This window comes from Gallinula chloropus (assembly GCF_964237585.1).
Source record: "Gallinula chloropus genome assembly, chromosome: Z".
Lineage (NCBI taxonomy): Eukaryota > Metazoa > Chordata > Aves > Gruiformes > Rallidae > Gallinula > Gallinula chloropus.
In genome coordinates this window covers 13,100,463-13,123,624 of record NC_140089.1, presented here as the reverse complement: position 1 = coordinate 13,123,624, position 23,162 = coordinate 13,100,463, and the positions used below count along the sequence as shown (strand labels likewise).

General features: G+C 44.4%; 1 protein-coding gene across 1 annotated transcript in view; it reads left to right on the top strand.

Moving 5' to 3' along the window:
• Window positions 1-206: 206 nt before the first annotated feature.
• SNX30 (sorting nexin family member 30) overlaps window positions 207-23,162 on the top strand; it is a gene marked incomplete at its 5' end in the record, with an annotated part of 44,494 nt that continues 21,538 nt past the window's right edge. Inside the window, 2 exons of the mRNA XM_084278329.1 lie at window positions 207-368; window positions 20,270-20,458. Of these exons, the coding sequence (XP_084134455.1) occupies window positions 207-368; window positions 20,270-20,458 (351 nt within the window). The remainder of the gene's footprint in view (window positions 369-20,269; window positions 20,459-23,162) is intronic.

Sequence of the window (23,162 nt, the reverse complement as noted above, 5' to 3'; positions counted from 1 at the left end):
CGGATGGTGTTTGTTAAAGGGGCGGGCGGCGGCGCAGGCAGGCGTTCCTCTCGCTCCTCCTCCTTCTCCTCCTCCTCCTTCCCCTCCTCCTCCTCCTCGTAGCGCGGTGGTGGCGAGCAGGCTTCGGCCGCGGCCCCGTAGCTCCCCGCCGAGGCGGCGCGGCCTCCGCTCCCTCCTTCCCTCGGTCGTTTCTTGGTCCTGGCGCGATGTCTGGCGGCGCGGCCGGCGCACCCAAGCCTCTCCCGTCCTCCGGGCCCAAGTCGCTGCGGGAGATGCCGCATCCTTTAGCTACGTCCAGCAGCGAGGAGATGGGGCCGGCGCTCACCCCCAGCCCCGACCTGATCCAGCCGCGCAGCATCGCCGACAAGGTACGGTCTGGGGAAGGAAAGGGGGGGGGGGGGGGTGGGGGTGCGCGGTAGTTGCGCGTGTGGGTGTCACTGCTTTTGAAGGGGAACATGGAGAGGAGGGAGACAGGCTCTGTGTGCGTTTCCCCACCACAGCCCCTTCCCCGGCTACGTCCCTGCCTCCTCGCGGGGAGGCGAAGCCTTGGCTTCCACTTCAAGAGCCGGGGCTGCCCGGTTTGGGAAGGGCCGCGGGGAGGGGGGCATGGGGGGGGATGCAGGCATCAATAGTCCCTGTGCGAGGGACCGGTTGGGGCACCGGTGCTGATGCTCTCGCCGGAGTGGGTGTGAGAGGCGAGATTGTACTGGCTGGTTTCTTCCTGTGTCTCATACCCTCCACAAATGGGTCTGAACGCTTCAGGAGTTCCTGCAACTCCTGTGCTGTCTCCTTCCTGTAGCCCTCGCGGGGAAGAAGGCTTGGAGCTGCTGTTGTTTCTCTGCCACCGAGCTTGCCAGCAACTTGTCTGTGATTGTTCTCTCTGGAGCTGAGCTCCTGCGCGCTTCTACGTAGCGGTGTTGTATGGGAAGGATGCTGTTGCAGGGGTATATCTGTGCCTGCTTTCCCTTCCCTAGCTCTGGCATGTGTCAGTCAGCAGGATGCCAATGGGCTTTGTCAAGTGCCTCGCCTGCGAGAGGGCCTTGGATGCGATAATTCCCGAACGTGGAAGCAGCAGAGGTGGCACTGCCGCTATGTTAACTAGTCTTGCAGGGACTTGGTGTTTCTGTGGGTAGACTTCCTGAAATGTGTTAAGGTAGGATTTCCTGGGAGCAAGGGTTAGAAGGGGTGAGATCAGCTGGAAATTTCGTGACAAGCAGTTCTGGGCCAGGTGGTGTCTGTAGAAGGTGTTGCAGAGCTGCTGATGGCTAGAAGTGCTTCCTACAGCTCTTTTCCTTCCGAGCGTGGAGCTGCAGAACTGGGCAGGGTGGCTTGTCTGGCCGTGGGGCTGCTGGCAGTGCTGGATCAGATGCCCTCCCGTGCTCTGGGGGAATAAGCCGAGGTAGCCCAGCCTCTTCTGTGTGTCACCTTCTGCAGCCTTGCAGCTGTGCTGCTCGGATTCAGCACTTGTTCCTGCCCACGCAAGGAGTCTTCTCCTTGAGCATTTGCCCACAGTTGCTCAAGTGATAAACCAGGTTCGCCTTCCCCCTGGGAACGTACGCCTCCCTCGGCCCTCTGAGAGATGGGGCATCTGAGCGAGGTGGGAGTAGGCATTGTGGAATCCTTTTGTTTATGGTAGGCTGGATTTACACATGTAACTCGGTTGCTGTCTGACAAACCTGTAGCAGCAGAGGTTGGCGGCTGCTTCCAGGGGTCTTCCCACAGCTCGGGTGTGCAGTAGTGGTACTGTATTCACTCTGCTAGTACTGTCCATCCACACTGGTGCGTGGCTGGTGAAAGGCTGTGTTCAGAGGAGTGCTTCACACCCTGTAACTTCTTTCCTCAGCTGTATTAAAGAGCTCTCTTTTTTTTTTGTTTGGGGTTTTTTTTTTTTTTTGGCTTTTGGAGCATGCACTTTACTGCTTTGAGGTGTCTGAGAAGTGTATCAACATCTGTGATACCCTAAAAGCAAAAATACCTCTCTGGCCTCAGGTTGTGGCCAGCTAATATCTTGTAAGCAGAAAGGTTTTTGCCCAGTTCTTCCACTAGCAACACAGGTGAAGGACATCTTCTAGTACCTCTATGTAGTACTGTCCCATTCTAGGCAGTTAACAGCACAGAAACACTCTGAAGGGGAGAGCAGAAAGGGGCAGAGGTAAGCAATTTTTTTAGACTCAAGACCAGTTCTGTGGTTGACCGGGAAATGGCACTAGGGTAAGTGAGCCTTGCAAAATAATAGGATTTCCAGTAGGAAGAGAGCAGCATTCTTTATCTTTTCCTTCTAGCTGAATTAGCAGAAAAAGCCACATGTCTGATCCTCCTGATGGAAGGAGTCCAGTAGCTCTGCTGTGTGAGGGATGTCCCTTCTTCTGTTTAATACCTGAGGGATGATTTCTTTCCCACCTAGGAAAAACTTCAGCCAACAAACAGGTTTTGCTAACTTTAATGCCATAGTAAACTTCAACTGCTTGCAGTGTGTATTGAGTAATCTAGAGAGCAAGTATGGTAAGTGGAGGTAAATAGGTAAAAACAGCTTTTTAGGTTGTTATTATGTCTTTTGGTCTCAATCTCTGGTGGTGGGTCATTAATCTCTTGAAAGGCTGGCTCACTAATCAGCTGATGATCCACGGATAGCTCCAATAGCTGGGTAATAGAGGGAGGTCAGTAGTCAAGTGTGATTTGGGCTTAAAGCTCTGCAGCTGTCTTTTATTGATTCTTTATTAGGAGCCATACTTGTCTGCTCTCCTGGCTTTTCTGCAGAGTCCCATGAAGTTTGGGTGGAAAGTGTGCTTCAAAGTGACTGAGTCAGTAAACTGCTGTAAGGGCCACCAGGCCTGGACTAAGATGTCCTCCTGGCAGAGGGGTGGTGGTAATGGCTGGCCCACTACTGGATGGCTTTTTCTGGGTTCTTACGTGTTCTGAGCAAATACTTCCTAAACACTGCTGCAAGACAAAAGTACTCAAGACTGAAACCCTCTGAGGGGAGAAAGTGCAGAAGGGAAGTTGTCTGCCCGTAAAGTTTTTCAGTTTCCAGTGCCACAGATGTGCAGCCTGAAGTGTTGAACCTCTGTTATCACCACTTGGCATTCTTTAAGGCATACTTTCATTGGGTTGTTTTGGTTTTGGGTTTTGTGGGTTTTTTTGAGCTGCTGAATAAGAATGCTACTTTATCCAGAGTCAGAGGAACCTGGAGGGCAGGAACCCTGCCTGCAAGTGTCCTGTTGGTTTTTGATTCAAATATGGGGCTGATCTAGTATCTTAGACTATGTTGAACTTTGGAGTCTCATAAACATTTGGTTGCTTTTTAGGAACAGTGGCTAATACTATTAGAGCAGTAGATCATGGGAAAGGGAAGAACCTTCTCTGTTGCTTTCTGTGGCTCCCCTGGCTCTGAGGGCCTTCCAGGTAGACTCATCTCAAGTTACCTGAATCCTACAGAGAGGGCTGCAGAAGGTTTATTGTCTTAAATAGCATCTTTACCCTGATTTGTAGGAGAGCTGTTATAGGAGCCAGGAAATCTTGATGTCTTAGCAGCATCCAACCTGTTAAATGAAATGGATGTTTCTGGCTAAGTACTTTGCTTTCCCAGTGATTCTGCAGTGGACATGAAACACTTGAGTGGTAGATTGTCTCTGAAGCATTTCTGCACTGGGCCAGATCTTTCTGCAAAACATTCTGTTCCTCTGAAGTCTTAATTCCCTGAAAAGTTGTCTTGATACCTGACCACCATCAGCTCTTTCAAATTTATTTTCCTTTACCCTTGCTAGCTTCCAAATAAGGAGACAGCTAACACTGAACCTAAGCAGTGCTAACACCACCCCCACTGTTTGGGTTTTTGGGTTTGTTTTTTTTTTTTACATCAGGACAGAGGGAAACAAGCAGGAGGAAACCATCCAGCGGGATACACGGGCAGGGCCTGTTGCAGAGTTAGCTGTAAAAAATGAGTTCTTGCTGTCTTACAGAACTTTTGGAAGGCATGCAAACTTAATTTGAGGTCTGCTTTTTCAAAGCAGATCCTCTGCAGAGGAAGGTAAGACAAATGGGGAAGTGTCAGTGTGGATTTTTTTTTTTTTTAAAGGAGACAAGGAGCGAAAGGAAGTTCTGCTTACATGTGACTACTTGGCTCCACTAGTTTCTCACTTTCAATTGCGAATCTGTGCTGTAGTCTAGGACAAACACTTCCATGCTGAGGAGAAGAGGCATTGTTAATGGGTTTCTGAGTTGGGAGCAGAGGTGAAAAGTAGATGGTGTTCTGCTGTGTGTGGCTGTGCTGAAATGGTTGTAGAAGCATGGTGAGACTCCGGATGCAGCCCTGCAGAGGCTGTGCAGTAAACATGCTGATAAGTGTTGGAAGTACAAGGCTGAGCAAAATCAGAAAGTGTTCTGTAAGGCTTAGTCCTGCTGTCCTCTAGCTGTGGTCTTTTTAGTCCCTTTAGTTCTGGATCATGACAATACCTTCCTAACAGGATGATGTTGTTTGTTCTTGCTGTGGTCTGTGTTGAGATTGACAACTATTTGATAGGCTAGATACTTGTGCTGGGAGTCGGGACCCTGGCAATACAAAAGCTTTAATAACCCACCTGTCCTAGGTCTTGGACTCCTCTGTCCTCTTACAGACACCTCTGACTACCTGACACTGTACTTGTGGTCAACTACCTATAAGCTGTTCAGCTCTTCTTCTGTGAAGATGCCTATGCTTTGTCTTTGGCTCTGTTGAGACAGCTAGAGTGAGCTTCAGGGTTTTTTTATGGGTAGTATGTATATCAAGCAGAGCTGATGTGGAATACCAGGCTTGCAGTGAACACATAGCTTGAATTTGCTAGTTCATGGCAGTAGATGTTGAAACTCCTACCACAAACTTGTGGTTGGTAACTGAAAACTCTCTCTTGCCTGTGACCCAATGCTTCTCTGCTTCTAAGCTACCACCCTGGTGAACACCTAGGCCTGCATTAGCATCTGATCAAGTATAAATACTTGGTGTCTTTGCAGGAGTGCTGTTACTTGGCACTCGTATTCTGGAAGGGAGCCTGGAAAGTCTCCAGCAAAAAAAAGTATACTGAGAGGCTGGAGCTCTACTTCCAGCCTCCTTGGTTGCTAGTTTATAATTATTGCTCTTAACTTCATCCACCCACAGATGAAACCAGTTTGCAGTATAATCTGAAAGTTTAAAATAGATCCGCCTGAGGTTCTACAAACCTCTTCCTTCTCTGTCTAAATGAGACCTGTTAGGCCAGCATCATGTACTGTTCCTGAGGCAAGCTGGAAGCAAATTCTCAGTCTTGAGAGAGACCAGCAACTACAAAAATTCAGGAACTGAAGTTGGTGAACTCATAAAGCAATGTCAGTATGGATGAGTTGATGTAAATTCCAATATACAGGAACAGAAAACTGACAATCACAGGGAAAATGAGGCTGGAAGGCATTTTGGGGTATCATGTAGTACAGCCCCTTAGCAGAGAGGAGATTTATCTAGGAAAGGCTGTACTGGACACTGTGAAGTTGGCTTTTGAGTATATCTCTGGCCAATCTGTCTCATATCTCTGGGCAATTTGTCTTCCTACATTCAGTCACCCTCAAAGTAAAATATCTTATGTTTAAGTGAAATATCCAGTGTTTCATTTTGTCCATTGTTTCTTCCTTTGTTGTTGGATCTACTGAAAAGAATCTCACCACCTTCTGTGCACCTTTCCATCAGGTATTTATCCATATTTATAAGATCCCCTAAATGGTCTCCTCTCCAGATTGACTGCCTATGCCATGAGGCATGTGGTTGGCACATGGTCAACTTTTCCATTGAGATCTGTTGTGTGTGGTGTGGGGTTTTTTTTTGTCAGTGTTTTGTTGTGGGGGTTTTCTTCTTTCCTTCTGCTGAGCTGCTTTTCAGTGAGTCAGTCCCCAGCAGATGCTGCTACGTGGGATTATTCCTGCCAGGTGCAGGACCTTGTATTTCCTAATGTTGAATTTCATGAGGTATCTATCAGGCCCTCTCTTAGCTTGTTGAGGTCCCTCTGAATGGCAGCACAACCATCTGATGTAGCAAACACTCCCCCCAGCTCTATACTCTCAGCACTCTAGCTAAGGATACAGCATGTCCCATCATTTAGGGCATTAATGAAGGTGTTAAACACTAGTGGCCTTACTACTTTTTGCTCTGGTAGTCCACCAATGACTGCTCTCCAGTTGGAATTTGTAGGATCACAGCCTTTGAAGCTCAGTAATTTAGCCAGTTTTCAGTCCGTTTTGCTCTACATATGCCTAGTTTGTACCTCATCATCAAGTCCAAGAGGATATAGAATCACAGAATGTGTTAGGTTAGAAGGGACCTTTGAAGGTCATCTAGGCAATCCCCCCTGCAGTAAGCAGGGACACTTTAACTACATGAGGTTGCTCAGAGCTTCATCAAGCCTGACCTTGAATGTTTACAGGGATGGGGCCTCCAGCACCTCTCTGGGCAACCTGTGCCAGTGATCCACCACCCTCATATTGAAGATTTTTTTTTTTTTTGCCAATACTCAGCCTAGATCTCTCCTTTTCTGGTTTAAAACCATTACCCCTTGTCCTATTGCTCCCTGCCCCTGGGAACAGTTCTTTCTCAGCTTTCTTATAGGCACCTTTCAGGTACAGGAAGGCTGCTGTAAGGTCCTCTTTGACCCTTCTCTTCTCCAGGCTGAACAAGCCCAATTCTCTCAGCCTGTCCTCATAGGAGAGGTGCTCCAGCCCATTGATCATTTTTGTGGCCCTCGTAGAGTTGAGATGAACCACATTAAAGCTCTCCTCTTGTACACTAGGCCAATCATATCTTCATAGCAGGCACTGGATTGTTTAAGCATGACTGCCCTTAAGTCTGTGCTGACTTCTCATCACTGTGTCTTTTGTGCATTTGAAGATGCTTTCTAATATTTGCTCAGTCAGCCTGTAGTTCCCTCTATCTGCCTTCTTGAAGATAAAAAGATTTCTTACAGTCGTCAGGAACCTCCCCTCATCACCATAATAAGGATAAGATAATTGAAAGTGGCATTCCACTGGCATCATCCATAGTCCATCTCATCATGGGCTGATGCCTGTCCAGTTTACTGACACGATTCCTCACCTGGTCCTTCCCCACTGATGGTGAGTTTGCCTTGTACTTCCCCACAAGAGCTCAGTGGCCTGGGATTCCTGGAGGCTGGTCAGTGCCATGACCACGGAGGCAAAGAAAGTACTGAATACCTTGGCCTTGTCTGTGTTCTTTGTCATCAGATCCTCTGCCCCATCAGGACTGCATTTTCCTTATTTGTTCTCCTGCTGATGTACCTGCAGAAGCCTTTCTTGTTGCTCTTCTCATCCTTTGCCAGATTTGGCAATATCCCACTAAACCTATCCCAGCATACTCAGACACTGCCTTTATATTCCTCCTGGGTCAACTGTGCCTGCTGCTTCTTCTTTTTATGCTTTCTTTTAGTTGAGTTTAGTCAAGAGCTCTGTGTATGTGTGCAGATCTCCATCCACCTTTGCAGTCTGGTGATGTGATCCTGCTCTTTGCTCCCTTCTCTCAGGATCCCAGATTTCACCAGCTCATCACTACTATTGCTGAGGCAGGCCAATAGCTTTGCATCCCTGACCATTTTTTCCTTTTTTGTAAGCACCTCTTCTCAGTTTATCAGTGACCTGTGTCAGACACAGATGATGTTGTCTCTGCTGTGTTGTCCCTCCAGCAAATATCGTGTTACCCATAAGAACCCGTGAATGAGTGGACTCATTCACAGGTCGTTATGGGTAAATAAGGGCTCCTTATGGGTAAATCCATGTCCTTGTCTGCAGAAGTACTGGAAGGACACAGGAATATTGTTTTCCACCTAGGACAGTAGGGTTGAAGTGTCTCCTGCTTGAGAATTGACCTATTTATAAAGCTGTTCCTGCTTTTGTGAAACCTCGTGGTCCTCTTCCCTCAGCCACTGCAGTGAATGGGGAGGTTATATTCCATAGTCCACGTGTGTTAAGTCACTGAACCACGGTGGTACAAGCATTGGTCTGCCACATGCTTCATAAATGGGCCATTAGTTCTCAAAGGCTGAACTTAGTTTGTCCCCTTCTTTAAAGGAACTGCTGTCTTTTCTCCTGTTGCACTATGTGTGTGTATGCATGCCCTTTTCTAGTCTCCTAGTTAAAAGAACTGACTTAAACCTATCATGGCTTTCAGCTTGCTGTCGGTGCTCTACCCACAGCCAACCTGCTGGCTGAATCCAGTTTCCAGTCTTTAATAATGGCAGTAGCTAGAATTGCTCTCTAGCTGTTTCATCTCTTACACTCATGGTATCACTTGGATAGGTTAATACCATAGTATTTTACTGAAAAGATAAGAGTGCTTGTGTCTTTTTTTGCTTGTAGCCACTCAGGGCTTTGGTGTGAAAGCACATACAACAATGTGTTGGTGCACTGGCTTAGCTGCCTTAATTTATAAAAATAGGATTTTTTTTGGTGATGGTGGTCTTACAATGTAGGTGCTCTGGTAGTGTTATAAAACTGTACTTGGTCTGTGATCTGCAACTTCCCAGTGCAGTGAGTTTCTCTGAGTTGTCAGTTCCTAGCTCCTCTGAATGAGGTGAAGGATAGCTAACACTTAACTTGGGACAATTTTGCATCAACCTAACTGTCTTAGGACTGCTATTTTTTTAAAAAAAAATCTTTCCATCTGGTAAAACTGAACATAGCTTCTACTGTATAGCATTATTATTACTTTGTGGTTCTTATTTCAGCTTAATGGAGGGAGCTGTATACTTTGAGGTTGAATTTGGTGTTGCATAGCTTTCATAATCTTTTCAATAGTATTGCTTCATACTTAATGAGACAGAATATTAAAAACAGATACTCAGAATGTATGTAGAGGAACTTGGTTCTTCAGATGGTTTTCAGAAGGGTGGGTCTTGGCAATAGCATGTCAGCCACCGTGGAAAAAGTTATGCTTCATGGCTGGAAAGAATCCTCTGGTCTGGCTGTGCTGGAATGCTTCAAACCTACCTGTGTGGCTGGATACCCTCTGAGCTCCTTTGTGGGGAGAGGGGGATAACCTGGTACATTAAGAAACTCTCTAGTCACAGCTGTGTGGCTGCATCGTTCTCTTATTGTTGCCTTAGGGGGTTGATACAAGCCTCAAGCGCGGTGCCCCTGTAATTAACGATGGGAGAGGCGGAGGGTAAAAACAGGATTTCCTGTTGACACACTGATCTGGGAGACAGCAGTTCCTAGATCAACCTGCAGACTGTTGTCCTGATGTTGTCTAGCACTGTGGACTTGGGGTATCTCAAACAGATTGTTTGGCTGTCACACTAGCTGGTCTCTTCCTTATCTGCATGGAGAGGCTGGTTCCTGTAAAGTAGGTCAGGAGAGAAGACGGGAGCAGCGAGACTGAACTGGGTACCGCTACATGAAAATCTACATGTAACTCCTAAACTGTATCTTTTGAAATTGTAACTTGAATCTGCTTTCAATCTGCAGAAGATGATAGCCAATTTAAAGTGATATTTGACCTTGTGTATTTCTCAGAAGTAACTTCACTGAGGCTTGTTCTCTGCTGACCTTGAGTGATGTCTTAAATGCAGAGGTGCATTGGCTCTTTAAACTGTGGCTGACTTGGCTGCCTGGGCTGGGTTTGCAGTGCAGCTGAGACACCAGGCTCTTGTGGTTGGGGAAGGATACTCTCATCACTTGAATGAAATGGGGCAGAAACCTCCAACCTCCACCTTAGGGATGGTAGCTGCTGCAGTGCTGGGGTAAAAGCTTAGTGAATTTACTCTCAGTAAGAATTTGTTTTTTAGTAACTTCTCCTAAACCCCACAGGGGACTTCTAATTGTCAGCAAGGTAGCTATTGGCAATACTGCAATGACCAACAGAAGGTGGAAAACAAATCCAGTGAGCTGCAACTCCTAATGAGTTAGCATTCACAATGCCAGTCCAACTTCAATGGTTTATTGACAGGTGACACATTTTGTTTTCTAAATTGGGGGTGGGGTGGGTGGGAGGACAGAAAAAAGTGTTGCTTACAGCTGTAGGTGATGCTACAATGCCAAGACTGGTGATGCTCAACCAGGTATTTCACAGAAATCAGGAAATGTCTGTCAGAATAAGCATGTAGGTGACACAGGTTAGTGGAACTAGCTAAAAATAAAGGCTGTAATCCGAAATTCATACGACAGGCAGGGAGAAGGCTCAGCCAAGATCTGTATTTAGGTTGTCTTCAAAGCATCTTATAGCCACACTCAAAGCTTTTGCACTGCTTTTTCTATGAAGGAATAAGCATTAAGTGACAGATTACTCTGGAAGTGAAAGCAGTGATGTCCCTAACCCCTGAAGATGGGCTTCTGCTGGACTCAGGTTTGTGCTTTTATGGTCTTAGATTGAATAGAACTACAGTAACCTGCAGGAGCAAAGATTAGTACTCTGTTCTCCAGGAAAATGAACAAAATGTAAATAGCAACTAGTTTTACTTGCTCCTAGATAATACCCTTAAATTAGGGAGTACAGACTATACAGATGACAACCTCTCTGCCTGTCTTGGAAAATTATAGTTGCAGTGGTCTGTGGTGTTATTAATGATGGGATGGCTTATGCTTTAATCCTGTTTCTTATTTTTAGTCTGTGTCCTAATCTCAAACTGAATTTGGCTGAAAAAACCCGCCAAACACAAAAAAAAACCCCTAGACATCTCTTAAACCATGCTAATGCTGCCTGTCTGAGAGTAGTCTCTCAAAGCCAAAATACTAGTAAGGGGTGAAGCCTCCCTCCGTCACATCTACCAGGAAAGCTGTTACAATGCTGGTTCAATGCCCTGTTCTCATGGGAAAGCGTTGCCTTACGCTGCTTGAATGGAACTTGCTGTACTTCTGAAGGACCTCCTAGGGTATGAAAACACTTGTCTTAGTCTGCATAGTTGGCCTCACTTTTCCAGTGAGCTTGAATGATGTGATATGCTCCTCAAAAGGAATATGCTGCAGTGCAGGTGTTGCTCAAGGGCAGAGAAGCCTCTCTCCCCCTCACTGCTGCAGATGGTGTTAGCAACAGCTACTTGGTACTAGTTCAGTGGTGAAAGCTCAGACATGTGGTAATTGAGTGATCGACTACCCTGGATGATATTCAGTCCCATGGTAGGACCAGCACCTTTGCTGTAGCTTTTTAGGTGCTAGTATAAGACAAATTGTAAGTTAAAATCTTGGATGCTGCAGAGACAAAGCTCTGGCTTGTACTGTTACCAAGAAAATCCCTGGAAAACTTTAATTAGTACCATTTATTGCCATTGATCAGCTTGGCCTCTTCAGGATTGGTATGCTGACTTCAGTGTGCTGACTGGTGTGCTCCTGATCACTATACTTTGCTTGAAGCCAAATGTGCTGAACACCTGTATGTGTCATAGTGACAGCCAAGGCTGTTTCTGTAGATGAATTAGTCTGTAGATCTCATGTCTTGTTTCTTCCCTCAGTCTCTGTAGATAGACATATGTAGTATTTCCTCACAGTATGAAAACTGCTTCTCCTCACTTGCTCCCCTTAAAGCAGGGGGTGAAGCAGTCGTACTGTGCAGGTTCTGTTTTGTTCTTTAATTCCAACAGATACATACTTTCTTTGCTCTGCCCCTCTGGGAGTAAATGCCTTTCTGCTGGAAAAGGCAAACCTGATGGAAGGCTATCCCTTAAATCACACCTGTGTAAATTAGCACAGAGATCCTACCAGAGCATGCTCCTCGAGCTCTTCCATGGTTTGAGATGAAAACATGAGTGTTCTTCTTTGAATGTATCTGCCTCCTTTACTTACACAGTGATCTGACTTGCTTTTATGAAACACCCCTGATCCTGTGAGGAGAAATGCTAATGCCTGAGGAAACACACCATAATGCAATACGGAGGTGTATCCTTGCTTGTTTAGATGAAGTCTTTACCAGGACACTACAGGGCTTACAGTCCTCTATCATCTTTTTCCTTCTTGTTTCTTCTCTCTGCTTCTCCACAGTCCTTTGCATCTGTTAACATTTAAAAAAATACTACTGTTTGCTCTCAAACTATCTCAGCCAAATTGGCACTTTGTTGACACTGGATACTAAGATAACAATGCAGCTAAACCTACTTTTAGAGCATGAACAGGAAAAAAACCTGCTGCACAGTATGTCTGCAGAGCTTTAACACAAACCCTTATGTCTCTGGGAGAAAGCAGTTTAGTTTGGACAAGCTTAAAAAACTGTTCCATCTGTAATCAGATATAAATCTGGCTTCTTGGATTAGGAATGACTCCTAGTCATATGCTGGATTCAAGTTTTCCTGCTCATGGTCTGAATCCTGGCTGCTGCTTTGCTATTCAGAAGGTCAGAGCTCAAGTTCTGAAAACGAAGCTTGAAACAAAACATGGGGTGTGCTAAGCTTGTTCATTAACAAGGTGCTCTCTGGCATGTGAAAATGAGTTATGATGTTCCTGTGAATGCAGCTGCAGAACCCTTCTGACAATAATTCAAGTCTCATAACAAACAATGCTCTTGAAACGATCTCCTTGCAGCTAGATGTGGAACTTAACAGAGCTAGAGGAGAACAACTGGAGACTTAAGTCAAAACAGCCATGTTTTTCTAAACGTTTCTAAAGAGATCAAGCTTCTGCCTTTTGTGGAGGTCTTTAAGCTCTGGAAGTAGAGTGGAGCTGGTGCCTGTTGCCTTCTACTGAGAACTCTAGAAGGGAGAAAGAACCATTGGTTCTGCTACAGAATACAAATCCAGGTCTGCCCAAATGTTAAACAACTTGCTTTCCTTTGGTTCTCAAGCACTTTTTTTCTGCCGCTTTCTAAAGTTTAAACATAACTGAACTAATCCTGCTGGACAGTTGCCAGACTGAGTCCTTCTCTTAGGAAGATAGATACAACTTTATGTGAAAAGTCTAGTACTTTGTAAACAGATGTAGAAGCTAACTTTGGATCTGGGACCGTTTCTTCTAAGAGAATGGTTCATCTTGTGGATGTTTTAAAATACCTCTTTGCATTTAAAATACCTTGCCACAACATGGGAGCTATACGATGTGGCAAGCATCCAGTTACATCTCACACTTTCCTTCCTCTTGGAAGGGTATGGGGACGTACATCTCAGGTTAGTGAGAGTTAAAAAGGTAAAAGTATGTCTTATCCCCCTACATTTTGCCTAATTAATGCCTGCTTCAAATAACCCATTTCATCTGCCAAATGCCTGTCCCCTGAAGCCTTTTGACCTTTTGTGCACAAAGTAGCACAGTACCATGGTTTATTACTAATATCGAAGGACTTGTAAAGTATTGAAGGACTGCTGTAAAACATATGTGAGATGCCACTCATGATGCTAACTTTTAGAGTGTAACCTGAACCGCATTTAGCTTTAGTGTGATACTGCACGGTTCCCTTTCCAGACAAGGAAAAGAGGCCACCCTCTTAAAGACTGTGAGAAGACAGACATGTAGCCAGACTCTATAAACAGATGGTCTGATGTGGCACTTGACACCTTCTTGTGACACCCCCCTTCACTCCAGTGCACAGAGCTGTATTGTAGCTGAGTCCCCAGAGACTTGAGCAAGAAAAGTAGGAGATGGCTTTTTGCTCATGCTGAAAATCCTGTTTGCAGGAAACACCTCTGTGCCCACATTCTTGTTCTGGTTAGCCTAACTGTGATATTTTACTCTGTAGTTTGTCTTCCCATAAATCAATCCATCCTGTAAAACTTGGCTGTTGGCCTCAGGGAAGAGGTAGGGATTGCATGACCTGCATGAGAAGCTTGGAAAGTGCTTGTGTCAATCATGTAGCATCTCTGTGAAGTTTGCTTCAGTGTTTTCCTGTCCAGCCACAGTTCAAAGAAGAACTATTCCAAGTGTGATACCAGCTTGGTCCTGAGTGGTAAACAATCCCCCATGCTGCTATGTTCAGCTGCTGCATCTGAAATTATTACTTCTTTCAGGGATACTGAGCAGTTTTACCTCGAGGCAACTCTGACCTCCAGAGCAGAGATACTAGTTTGAGTGATGAACTCCAGAACAAAATCAACAGACTTGTGGCTTGGCTGTGTGCTGAACTGTGGCACCTGCTTAAAATAGCCTGAGAGCAAATTGATCCAGGCTTTATCAAGTGGCTTTTTGGTTAGATGGGCAGAATACCAGAGGCACTGCTGGAAGTGTAGAGGTGAGGCTTGAACTACATGTGGCCACGCATGTCCCATTAGAGTTAGGGTCTTTCCACCCAGTGCTGTAGGGCTTGCAGACTTGCTGCACTGTACTCTCAGATCTGGGTTTGTCCTCAACATACAGCACTGTCCTTCTGCTGACACATTTCCAGGTAAGAGCAAAACCAACTTACTTTGCTTTGAGCTTAGTCTGTATTGCTCTTAAAATAGCCTCAACCTTGCAGTCTGATTCAAGATGATTGATACAGTGGAAAACACTGACCTCTTCTGAGAGTATAATCTTGTTCCTTGTGAGTATACCTACACAGACTGTACTCTCCTTCTTGTTACTGGAGAAGGATGTCAGGAACTGGTGTGTGTGTGTAGCCACTTACCCTTTCCCAGGAGGTCCAGCTTTAGAAGTTGATGCTCTCAGTTCTCATCAAACTACAGCTTAACACTGTGGTGTTTGTGGATCAAAGTAGAAATGTGGTACTTCCTCCTGGGAATGGATAGGGGTTTTGGAGTTTAACTGTCAGGGTTGGTTTGTTTTTTTTTTTTTTAATTTGTTTGTGGTTTTGTGTTTGGTTGGGTTTGGTTTTGGACCTTGTAGGGCAATACTGCCTCCTTACCCTCCCTTCCCTACTGTGTCCAGAACATTCTTCTTTCTTTGCAGTCTGGATCCCTGCTTCAGCCACTCCTGCTCTAAAGTAGCTGCCCAAAGACAGTACAAGAGGAGGGGACATGCAGTATCTCATATCTACCTCAGATATGTGTGCGTAAACAAAGGTGACCTGTAGTAAACAGTATGATGCTGATACCTGGTAGAGAATAGAACTGAATATGCATAAAGGGGAAGCAAATACCTTTTCTTCCCTGCTTTGCCATTTGAAGAGAAGTTTAGGTATTTATCTGCACCTGATGCTGGATAATAGTCTTGCGCGGACTGAAATCTCACTATATAAATGCTCAGTGAGATCTGTTAAGATGCTGTCCTGCTGGTGACAGATGAACAGTTCGAGATGAACTAAAGAATGGAAAGGAGCTTTCTCTTTCTTTGCAGAGCTGACCTGTGCAGGCTGATAGCAGAAAACTCTATAAACAAGAAATAACTGCTTTCAGAACTTGATGGGATGAGACAAGTGGTGCCCTGAACAGGTCTGTGAAAGGGAAGTTAATGCAGGCTCTTACAGTGTTCCTGGGAATATTTATGTCTAAACCATTTTTGATTTTCCTATCATGAGAAGTAATTCAGCTACAGCTTGTTGTTGTGTAATATGTGTATGAAGGTAAAACTGTTCCAGAAGCCAGCTGCAATTGTGTGGAATCATTGTTCCCCCGACATGACTCTATCTGTGTTTGTGCCTCTCTGGGGAATGGATGGCAAAAATCAACATAACACCTTGAAGCACGAGGAGAAAGGTGCAGGGCTCTGAATATCAAAGTGAAGTGGTGTGACTTTAGGACTGATACAGGCCTGCTTGTAAGGTCCCCAAATTAGGCCAGAGATATTTGGGACTAAGTGCACTGCTCTACCTCTAAACAGCATTTCTAAACGCCTCTTACTGTCAACTAATACTTACAGAATGACAGCAATGTGCTTGCAGTATCAGGTGGTTGTGGGCTAACCCACTCTGAGATGAGCTTATCTGCTTGGAGGACCTACCTGAACCAGCTCTTCTATTTCCTTTATGGACTTAGGTAGCAAAGCTATCTGCTTAAGCTGTATGCTTGCTAAAAGGCAGGATAGGTGAAAATTAACACTGGGTTTATAGAAACTTCAGTATTGACTTAGCTGCACTTGACAAGAGACTGCATGATCTTCACTTGACAATAAACCCATGCCCACAGAATTTTAGACCCTTTTTTAGCCTTCAAGGCTTGAATCCTGGATGTTTTCTCTAGTGTGTACTGCTCCACTGGGGCAGACTGCCATCCAGAAGACAGAATACCAAGGTCCTGAGATTTTACTTTATGTGGATCCAAGCAGCTCTGTAAACCCTGAGTCTTGGAAAATCTCCTGGGAGGATGGAGGAGAGAGAAGATGAGATCAGCTGGAAACTTTCCAGCTCACTTTACATCTCACATGCAGACTTCAAGTTGATAAAATTCAGCTGAATTTTAAACTTGGATGAAGTGAAATTCTTGATAGATTTAGTATCTGTTCCTGAGCAGGCTAGCTAGTCAAGGTGGTTGGACTCCATAACACAACAAAAGAATGTGAAGCTGCTTCCTTACCAGATAGCAGCTTACATAGTTGGCAAGGTTCATTCATTTCCAATATAGACAGTTAGTTCTTACTTGTCCTGCACTGTAGGAAACCAAATGTGCACTGCTAGAGTCATCTGATCTCATGTGTGCATAAATTTGGGTGTCTTAAGGAATCCTAAAAATTCCACAGAAATGTGTGAAGAGTCTGCCTGTAGGTGATCGTACAGCTGTGCACAGAAGCCTAGTTCTTCAGGTTGGTGATCTACTGGTGGTCTGAATGTCATACTGTTTCTGATATAGGTTGTGATCCAGGCCTTGCTGGACTGTCACCAGACCTGCTTCAGCAGGTGACAAAGCTGTGAGACTGATGTGAGGAGGTGAGGGACACAGACTTAAGGATCTTCACTTTTTCTGAAGTGTTGAAATTTGAACAAGTCTTCATGGATGTTCTGCAAGACTTGAATGTCTTGACAGAACCTGTCCTCCTCCATCTGCCTGGCTAGTTGAAGCAGCCTCACCTTCTCACCACTATGGGACTGCTCAGATTCATGGCAGACTGTGCTGTGACTAACGTGCTGTTATGAAAAGGGTTGTGGTTTTTTTATTGGAAGAGCTTTGTAAGCTGTAGGTAGCTGCTGGGACTTGGACTGAGCTGATACCTGATGATAATGCAGACAAGTATTTAAAACAGTGGATGTGCTGCCACTTAGTGCACTAAAGGTGATGCACGAGGCCCTGGCACTGAAGGCAGACTGCTATATAAAACAATTAATACTAGTCAGTATTTCAAGTGCTTGTGGATGTCATACCTATGCTGGCAGGTAAAAATGCAGACAGATGCAGAGCTCCTTTCCTGCTATGCTCTGTAGGACACGTTCCTCTTTCTTTGGTAAAAGCAGATGAGAACAGATGATGCAGTCTTGCTTTCCTGAACTGAAAAAAGTTCCCAAGTCCCATGGAAGAAAGTCATTGCCAATTAACATGATGAGGAGGTGCTCTGCTGAACAGATTACAGCCTGAGACAATTTAGATTGCTAGACCATCTGCTGTGACGCTTCAAAGCCTACCTTTTTCTAGCAATAGCACAAGAGTTCAGCAAACTGATGCTGCCTACTGTTAAGCAAAGGTTTAGCAGTCATGAGCATTGTTTCTTGTGCAGTTAGCTAGGAGACTCTACCTGTGAAGGACAAGTAGTTAGCTTCTAACCTGGCCTTCACTGATGAAGTAGCAGCGCATGATGCCACTGGAGACTGCCAGGGGAGGGTTCTGCCATCAGAGAAATATTTTCAGTGCGTGTGTGCTCTCCTTTTCCCCCATCATTAGCAGTCCTCCTGTTCCTAACCAGAGTTGGTCTAGAAGCTTTACCTGGATCTGGGGTGTTTCATCTATGGCTGAGAAAAGGTAAAACTATTGCAGCTTTTATTTTGGCACCTGAGACATGCTGCAGGATGCCATGACTACAGGAACACACTCATTGGAGGGGGCTTCAGGCTTCACAAACATCTGCCCTGCTGGAAGAGTACAAGACTTGGTAGTATCTGCCAACAGATGAGGAACACTGCTGACTTCATACAAGTGGTTGCAAGCTCTGTCTCTGGTCCTTCTTCCGGTTGCTCTGACACCTTGATGCAGAACTTTCATAGTTGAAGCATTATATTCTTTAAGCTGTCTTTTCAGAAGGATTTTGTTACAGGCTTTTGAGATCTGTGCAACCAGGCTTAAGCTGTTTCCACAACTTAATTAATTTCCATCCTGGAAGCTTTGAATTTGTCTGGCTGTGGTTCTGGCACAACTTGTCTTCTACTAATGGTTATTGCACATGGGCAGTGAAGAGCTGTCTCTTCCTTTTGGAACAGGAACGGATTTCTCTACAGCTATTGCAGTGTCCCAAGGTTTGCTTTGCTCTATGCTGTGCTCAGCTAAATTCCCCTGTCTAGCTGAACTGCAGATTTTATGAAGTCATCTCCTGTTGCTGCTATCTTATCCTCTCTTCTGCCTATTCTGTGTAACTCCAAGGGAACTCTTTACCTGCTGAGTTACTGTAGCATTGTCTCGTCCTGTTGTAGGTGCTCCTGCTATGTTGAGTCTGAGCCAGATGCTTGTATATTTCAAGGTCTTTACCTCATGCGTGAGCTGATGAGCTGTGCCTTGCTTATCCCTTCTTTTGCCCTCTTAAGAGAACATTTGAGTGCCTACCATTCAGTTCTTGCTCACTTGCCAGTTAAATATGAAATACCTCATCTGTTGGCAACTGGTTCTTAGCACTGGCTGGGTGAAATTTCTCTGTTAGACAGTAGTTTAGATTACCCCTTTCCCAAAAGGTCTAGGCTAAGATATTATTCTCCTTACTTCATAAGGCAGTTCTCAAGGTGAAGAACAATGCTGTGGTTCTGCCCTATAACATTCCAGGACTTCAGCGATGGGTTTTCAACAAAAACTGGTAGGAGGGTAGCCCTGTTTTTAGCCATTGTCAAAGGCAAACCTTTGTAAATAGGTTTAATGTGAAGTGCTCCACTGTGATTCTGAACCCTTAAACAAAGGAAGCCGTCTTTTGAAGTTGGGGCTACCCTTATCCCTCTGGAACATGAACTACAATTGCATAAGGAATATGGATGGACAAGAGGATCTTTCCCAAAAAGATTGCTTTGCTAAGATTACATGTGTCATTTAGGCACTTAGAGACTGTGTGAAAGTGGGGATAAACAGTAATTCTAGAACTCAAAACCTACTAATTAATGTGCTGCTTAGCTATCATGATGTCTCTCTGTCCAGCAACCAGACGAATCTTTGCCCTTACAATGGAAACACTCTGAGGTTCAATCTCTTCTTGTGCTACTAGTCAGAACAGGCTCCTCTTTGAGAAGAAGAGTCCTCATTCTTCAGGACTTTCTAATGCTGTTGTCAGGGGTTCTTTTGCATTGTACACCTTGTAACATGCTGTTAGCGCGCTCTGTGACAAAACCAGAGCAGAGAACATGTGTGAAGTGACTGTAATATTTATGCAAAGCAGAGCAACCACTAGCTGTATGGAGTAGCTGTTGTGTAGCCATGTGTGAGACTTGAAGGTGTGGGGATGTACCGAGGTGGCTATAAAGATTTGTCTTGTTTTGTTTGTTGTGTTGTTGGGTTTGTTTTTTTTTTTCCCCTGCTACTGTGTCAGTTTTAAGGAATTATAGAATTTCCAAACCATTGTGTCTTCCTAAAATAGCCACTTGCTGGTTCCTTTATCCTCCATCTTCCCTAGGCACAGGATAATACTCTTGAAGTTGGTAGATTGAGAATGAGGACCTGTTCAAGCAAAACAGTGTTTTTATTGACCTTAGGACTCCAGAAGGGAGGTGTGCATAGACACTGCTGGAGTGCATGATCTGTGATTGTCCTTGCAGTACATGGAGAGTAATTCAGTCTCTGCTGTCAGCGTCTTTGGAAGTTGGTGTGCTGGATGGGGAAGCCCCTGGTACAGCTTTGCCCTCCTTCCTGTCTGGAGGTGAGGGCTGACTGCATTGCAGTCCATTGAACTGTTGCCACTTTGCCTGAAGCCTGTCGTAGGAGTAGGGCTCTAATTTGCCTAGCTGGTTTGTTTTCAGTGTCTAAGTTGGTTCAGTCTCACTGGGAACTGTCGGTTCAGTGTTATCCCAGCTTCCTTATGTATGGTAAACAGGCTGAGCAGTACTAAAGGGGGAGGTATGATAATAATGGGCTATCTCTTCAACTTGTGGAGAATTAGAACAACCAAATGCTCAAAGCCCAGGTCTTAGGGAGTTGCCAAGACGTTCTGTAAAGGGTGGTCCTTGGGGGTCCTGAAATAAGTAGCCCTTTTAATGTTATCAGTGAAGCATGTGAGTGGCATCTCTGAGTGTATTGTACTTAATAGTGAATCTGTTCACCTACTAAAAACTTTATATTTTTTTTTTTTCTCCTCTCCAATACAGGATCTCAATATACCCAATGGCACACCTGTGGACACTTCTAGCCCAGCCTCCTCATCGTCTCTCCTCAACAGGCTGCAGCTGGATGATGATTTGGATGGGGAAACTAGAGACCTCTTTGTTACTGTTGATGATCCCAAAAAACACGTGTGCACAATGGAGACATACATAACGTACAGGGTTACAACAAAGGTACAAACCAGCATTCTCCTTTCCTATTTTTTTCTTTGGGGAGTTCCTTTTAGGGCATGTTCTGGGTATCTCTGCTTTTCATTGTATTTTTTTATCTTAAGGACAAGAACTTAATCTCTTTCAGTACCCTGTAAATGTGTTGAAGGTGTGACTTCTCTTAGCAGAACTGTTACTACTTCAGTACATGAAACTGTGCAAAACTTCTAATGAGCCAGCTTTGATTTTTTGTTTTTTTTCTCTCTTAGAGGACTGTTTGTAAACTTTCAGGGCTGGTTTCTTTAACTTGAAAGTTTGTTTATATAATCCAAACTATTTGGTTTGAGTTACCTCTGCTGAAGAGGAACGTGTCTTGCTGTTGATTCACTGTTAATCTTCTCACATTTTGGGTCTCTCCTTTTCTGAACTGCTTTTAAGCTTGTTGCTTCAAGTGTTTACCATGCTTCCTCTATCAGTCACTTACTTAAATGTTAATCTTGATCCTTAACTAGCTTCCATGTAGTGGTTGGTAGAGAAGGCTGCATAGCTGCTGCTGAGAAATCTTAGTAGCCTAATAATACTTACCAGAAGAGATATGCCAGAGACCTTTTTTCAGCATATGTGTTATAGTTCAATCATTAATGCAGTCTAAATACAGCAATAGGAAAAGTGATTGGAAAAGTCTACTGAACTCGTAACTGAAATGTTGACTTCTGTTAACTAGCTCGTTGTTACTAGTATCAGCTCCTAGGTGACAATGGCATCTCTTTTTGACACTTGTAGTTATCGAAGGCAAAATGTGTTCACTAACTTCACTGGGAATATACTTGATCCACTTGTCCAGAAAGATTAAGGTTCCTGTGGCCTACTTAGCTAGCACTATATACTGGAGAGAATATTTTTTTATATATGAGGTAACCTTTACAGGCCACAGATAATTATTTTTGTTTTTCCCCCAGAATGTCTACTCCCAAGTTGTGCTTTCAGGCTGCACTGGAGGGAACGTGGTTGCTCTAGTAGTGCACACTTAACATAGGCCTGTCATTCTTTGCTGTTGTAAATGTCTTAATCTTGCAAGAAATGCTGTATGTTAACTACCAGAAAATGTGACTAAGGAAAGTTTTCTTCTTGGAGCAAACTAGCCATCAGCTGTTACAGGATCAGAAGAAATAGAAGCCCAAAATGAGATGCAACTTTCTATAGGGAAATGGCTAAAACTGGTTAAAACTGTTTCTCCCTTAAATTAAGACCAAATTATTTTTCAAGATAAAATACCTGCACAGAGTGGCATCCTAATAATGTTCCTCTTCTTGGAAACCTATGTTCTTACAAGGGTTCCCTTCCTCCTAAAAGCAGAGCTCTGGAACACGGGTTGGTAGGTATCACTGTAGATCTGCTGTATCATAACATTACAGTGCTATTGTGAAATCGTGCATAATTTATTCTTATCAATCACCATAATGGCTCACCTCTTTGGATTCATTACTTTTGTAAACTTCTGGCTAACCCTTAGGGTCAGGATCACTATCGCTATCTACCATTGTTTAAGAAAAAACTGGAAGAATGACAGTGTTAATGGTCTGACTCATCCTTGCCATACAAACAATGATGCCAGGCTAATTGCCCAATCAACTATTGTGGTTGAAAGCAGTTATTTAGCATGGCAAAAAAGCTAGACTGGAATAAGCCCTAGACAGTAGTGGTGTTTGCACCTTCAGGTTGTAGTTTGAAGTCTATAGCAGACCTTGCTCCTGGTGCCAGTGTAAGGCTATACCTTCACCACCCTTGCAGGCTTGCATTAGAGTTTGAGATCTGTTAAGGGCTGAAAGGGTCCCTGGTGGCCCTGGTTGAGGAGGCAAAGATGTTTAGTTTATTCTTTCTTCACTGAACAATGCTACTGGAAGCTCAAAGGTTTGGATAAACATGTCCTAGAATGAGTTTGGCTAAAGATTTCTTGTAGTATACAGCAGCAGCACTAGGTAGAAGAGGAGAATGGGACTGCTAGTGCTATAATAAGTGTTTGTTTTTTCTTTAGAGAGGTCTTTCGTCCTAACATTAAAAAAGACATGTCTTGTTGTATGGCTGAGGCTTCTCATCTATTGATACCCTTGTCAGTGGTGGCTGAGGAAGTGTCCAAAATGTTTAGTCCAAAACAGTGGCTTGCAGGAAAGCTGAGAAAGCTTAGAAGTCAGTTGGTGCTGCTTGTGCCCTTGCTTTCACAGGTTCCTGCTAAGAGCCAGGTAGTATTCCTCAGACTGTCTTCTGGGTGAACACATTTAAAGAACACCATGGGAATCCCCAAAATAAAGGTGGTGATTCAGGCCTGTGAAGATCCTGTCGTTCTCTGGCTTCCAGAGCATGCATTGGGTAGATTATCTGAACACATGAAAAGCTTGATCCCTAGAGAGGAGAAGGTCTAAGTGCTATTCTCTCTTTCAAACTTCCTAAATTATTTGAGGCAGACAGAACTACACACTTGCAAGAACACACCCCTCTGCCGGTCTCATTTTTCTCTAGTGGAAGATTTTGTCCCCAACTTAAATAGTAACATGAAGGGGAATCCACAACCAGGTGTGGCAAGTAAGATACTATAACCGGGGTGCAAAAGTACTTTCATGTAGTCATCACAGATGATCTTTAGGTTTGACTGCTAACTCATTTCAAGACAGACAAGAATCTAACACTACACTAGGCAAGACTCAGTGTTTGCCTTAATACTGGCTCAAGT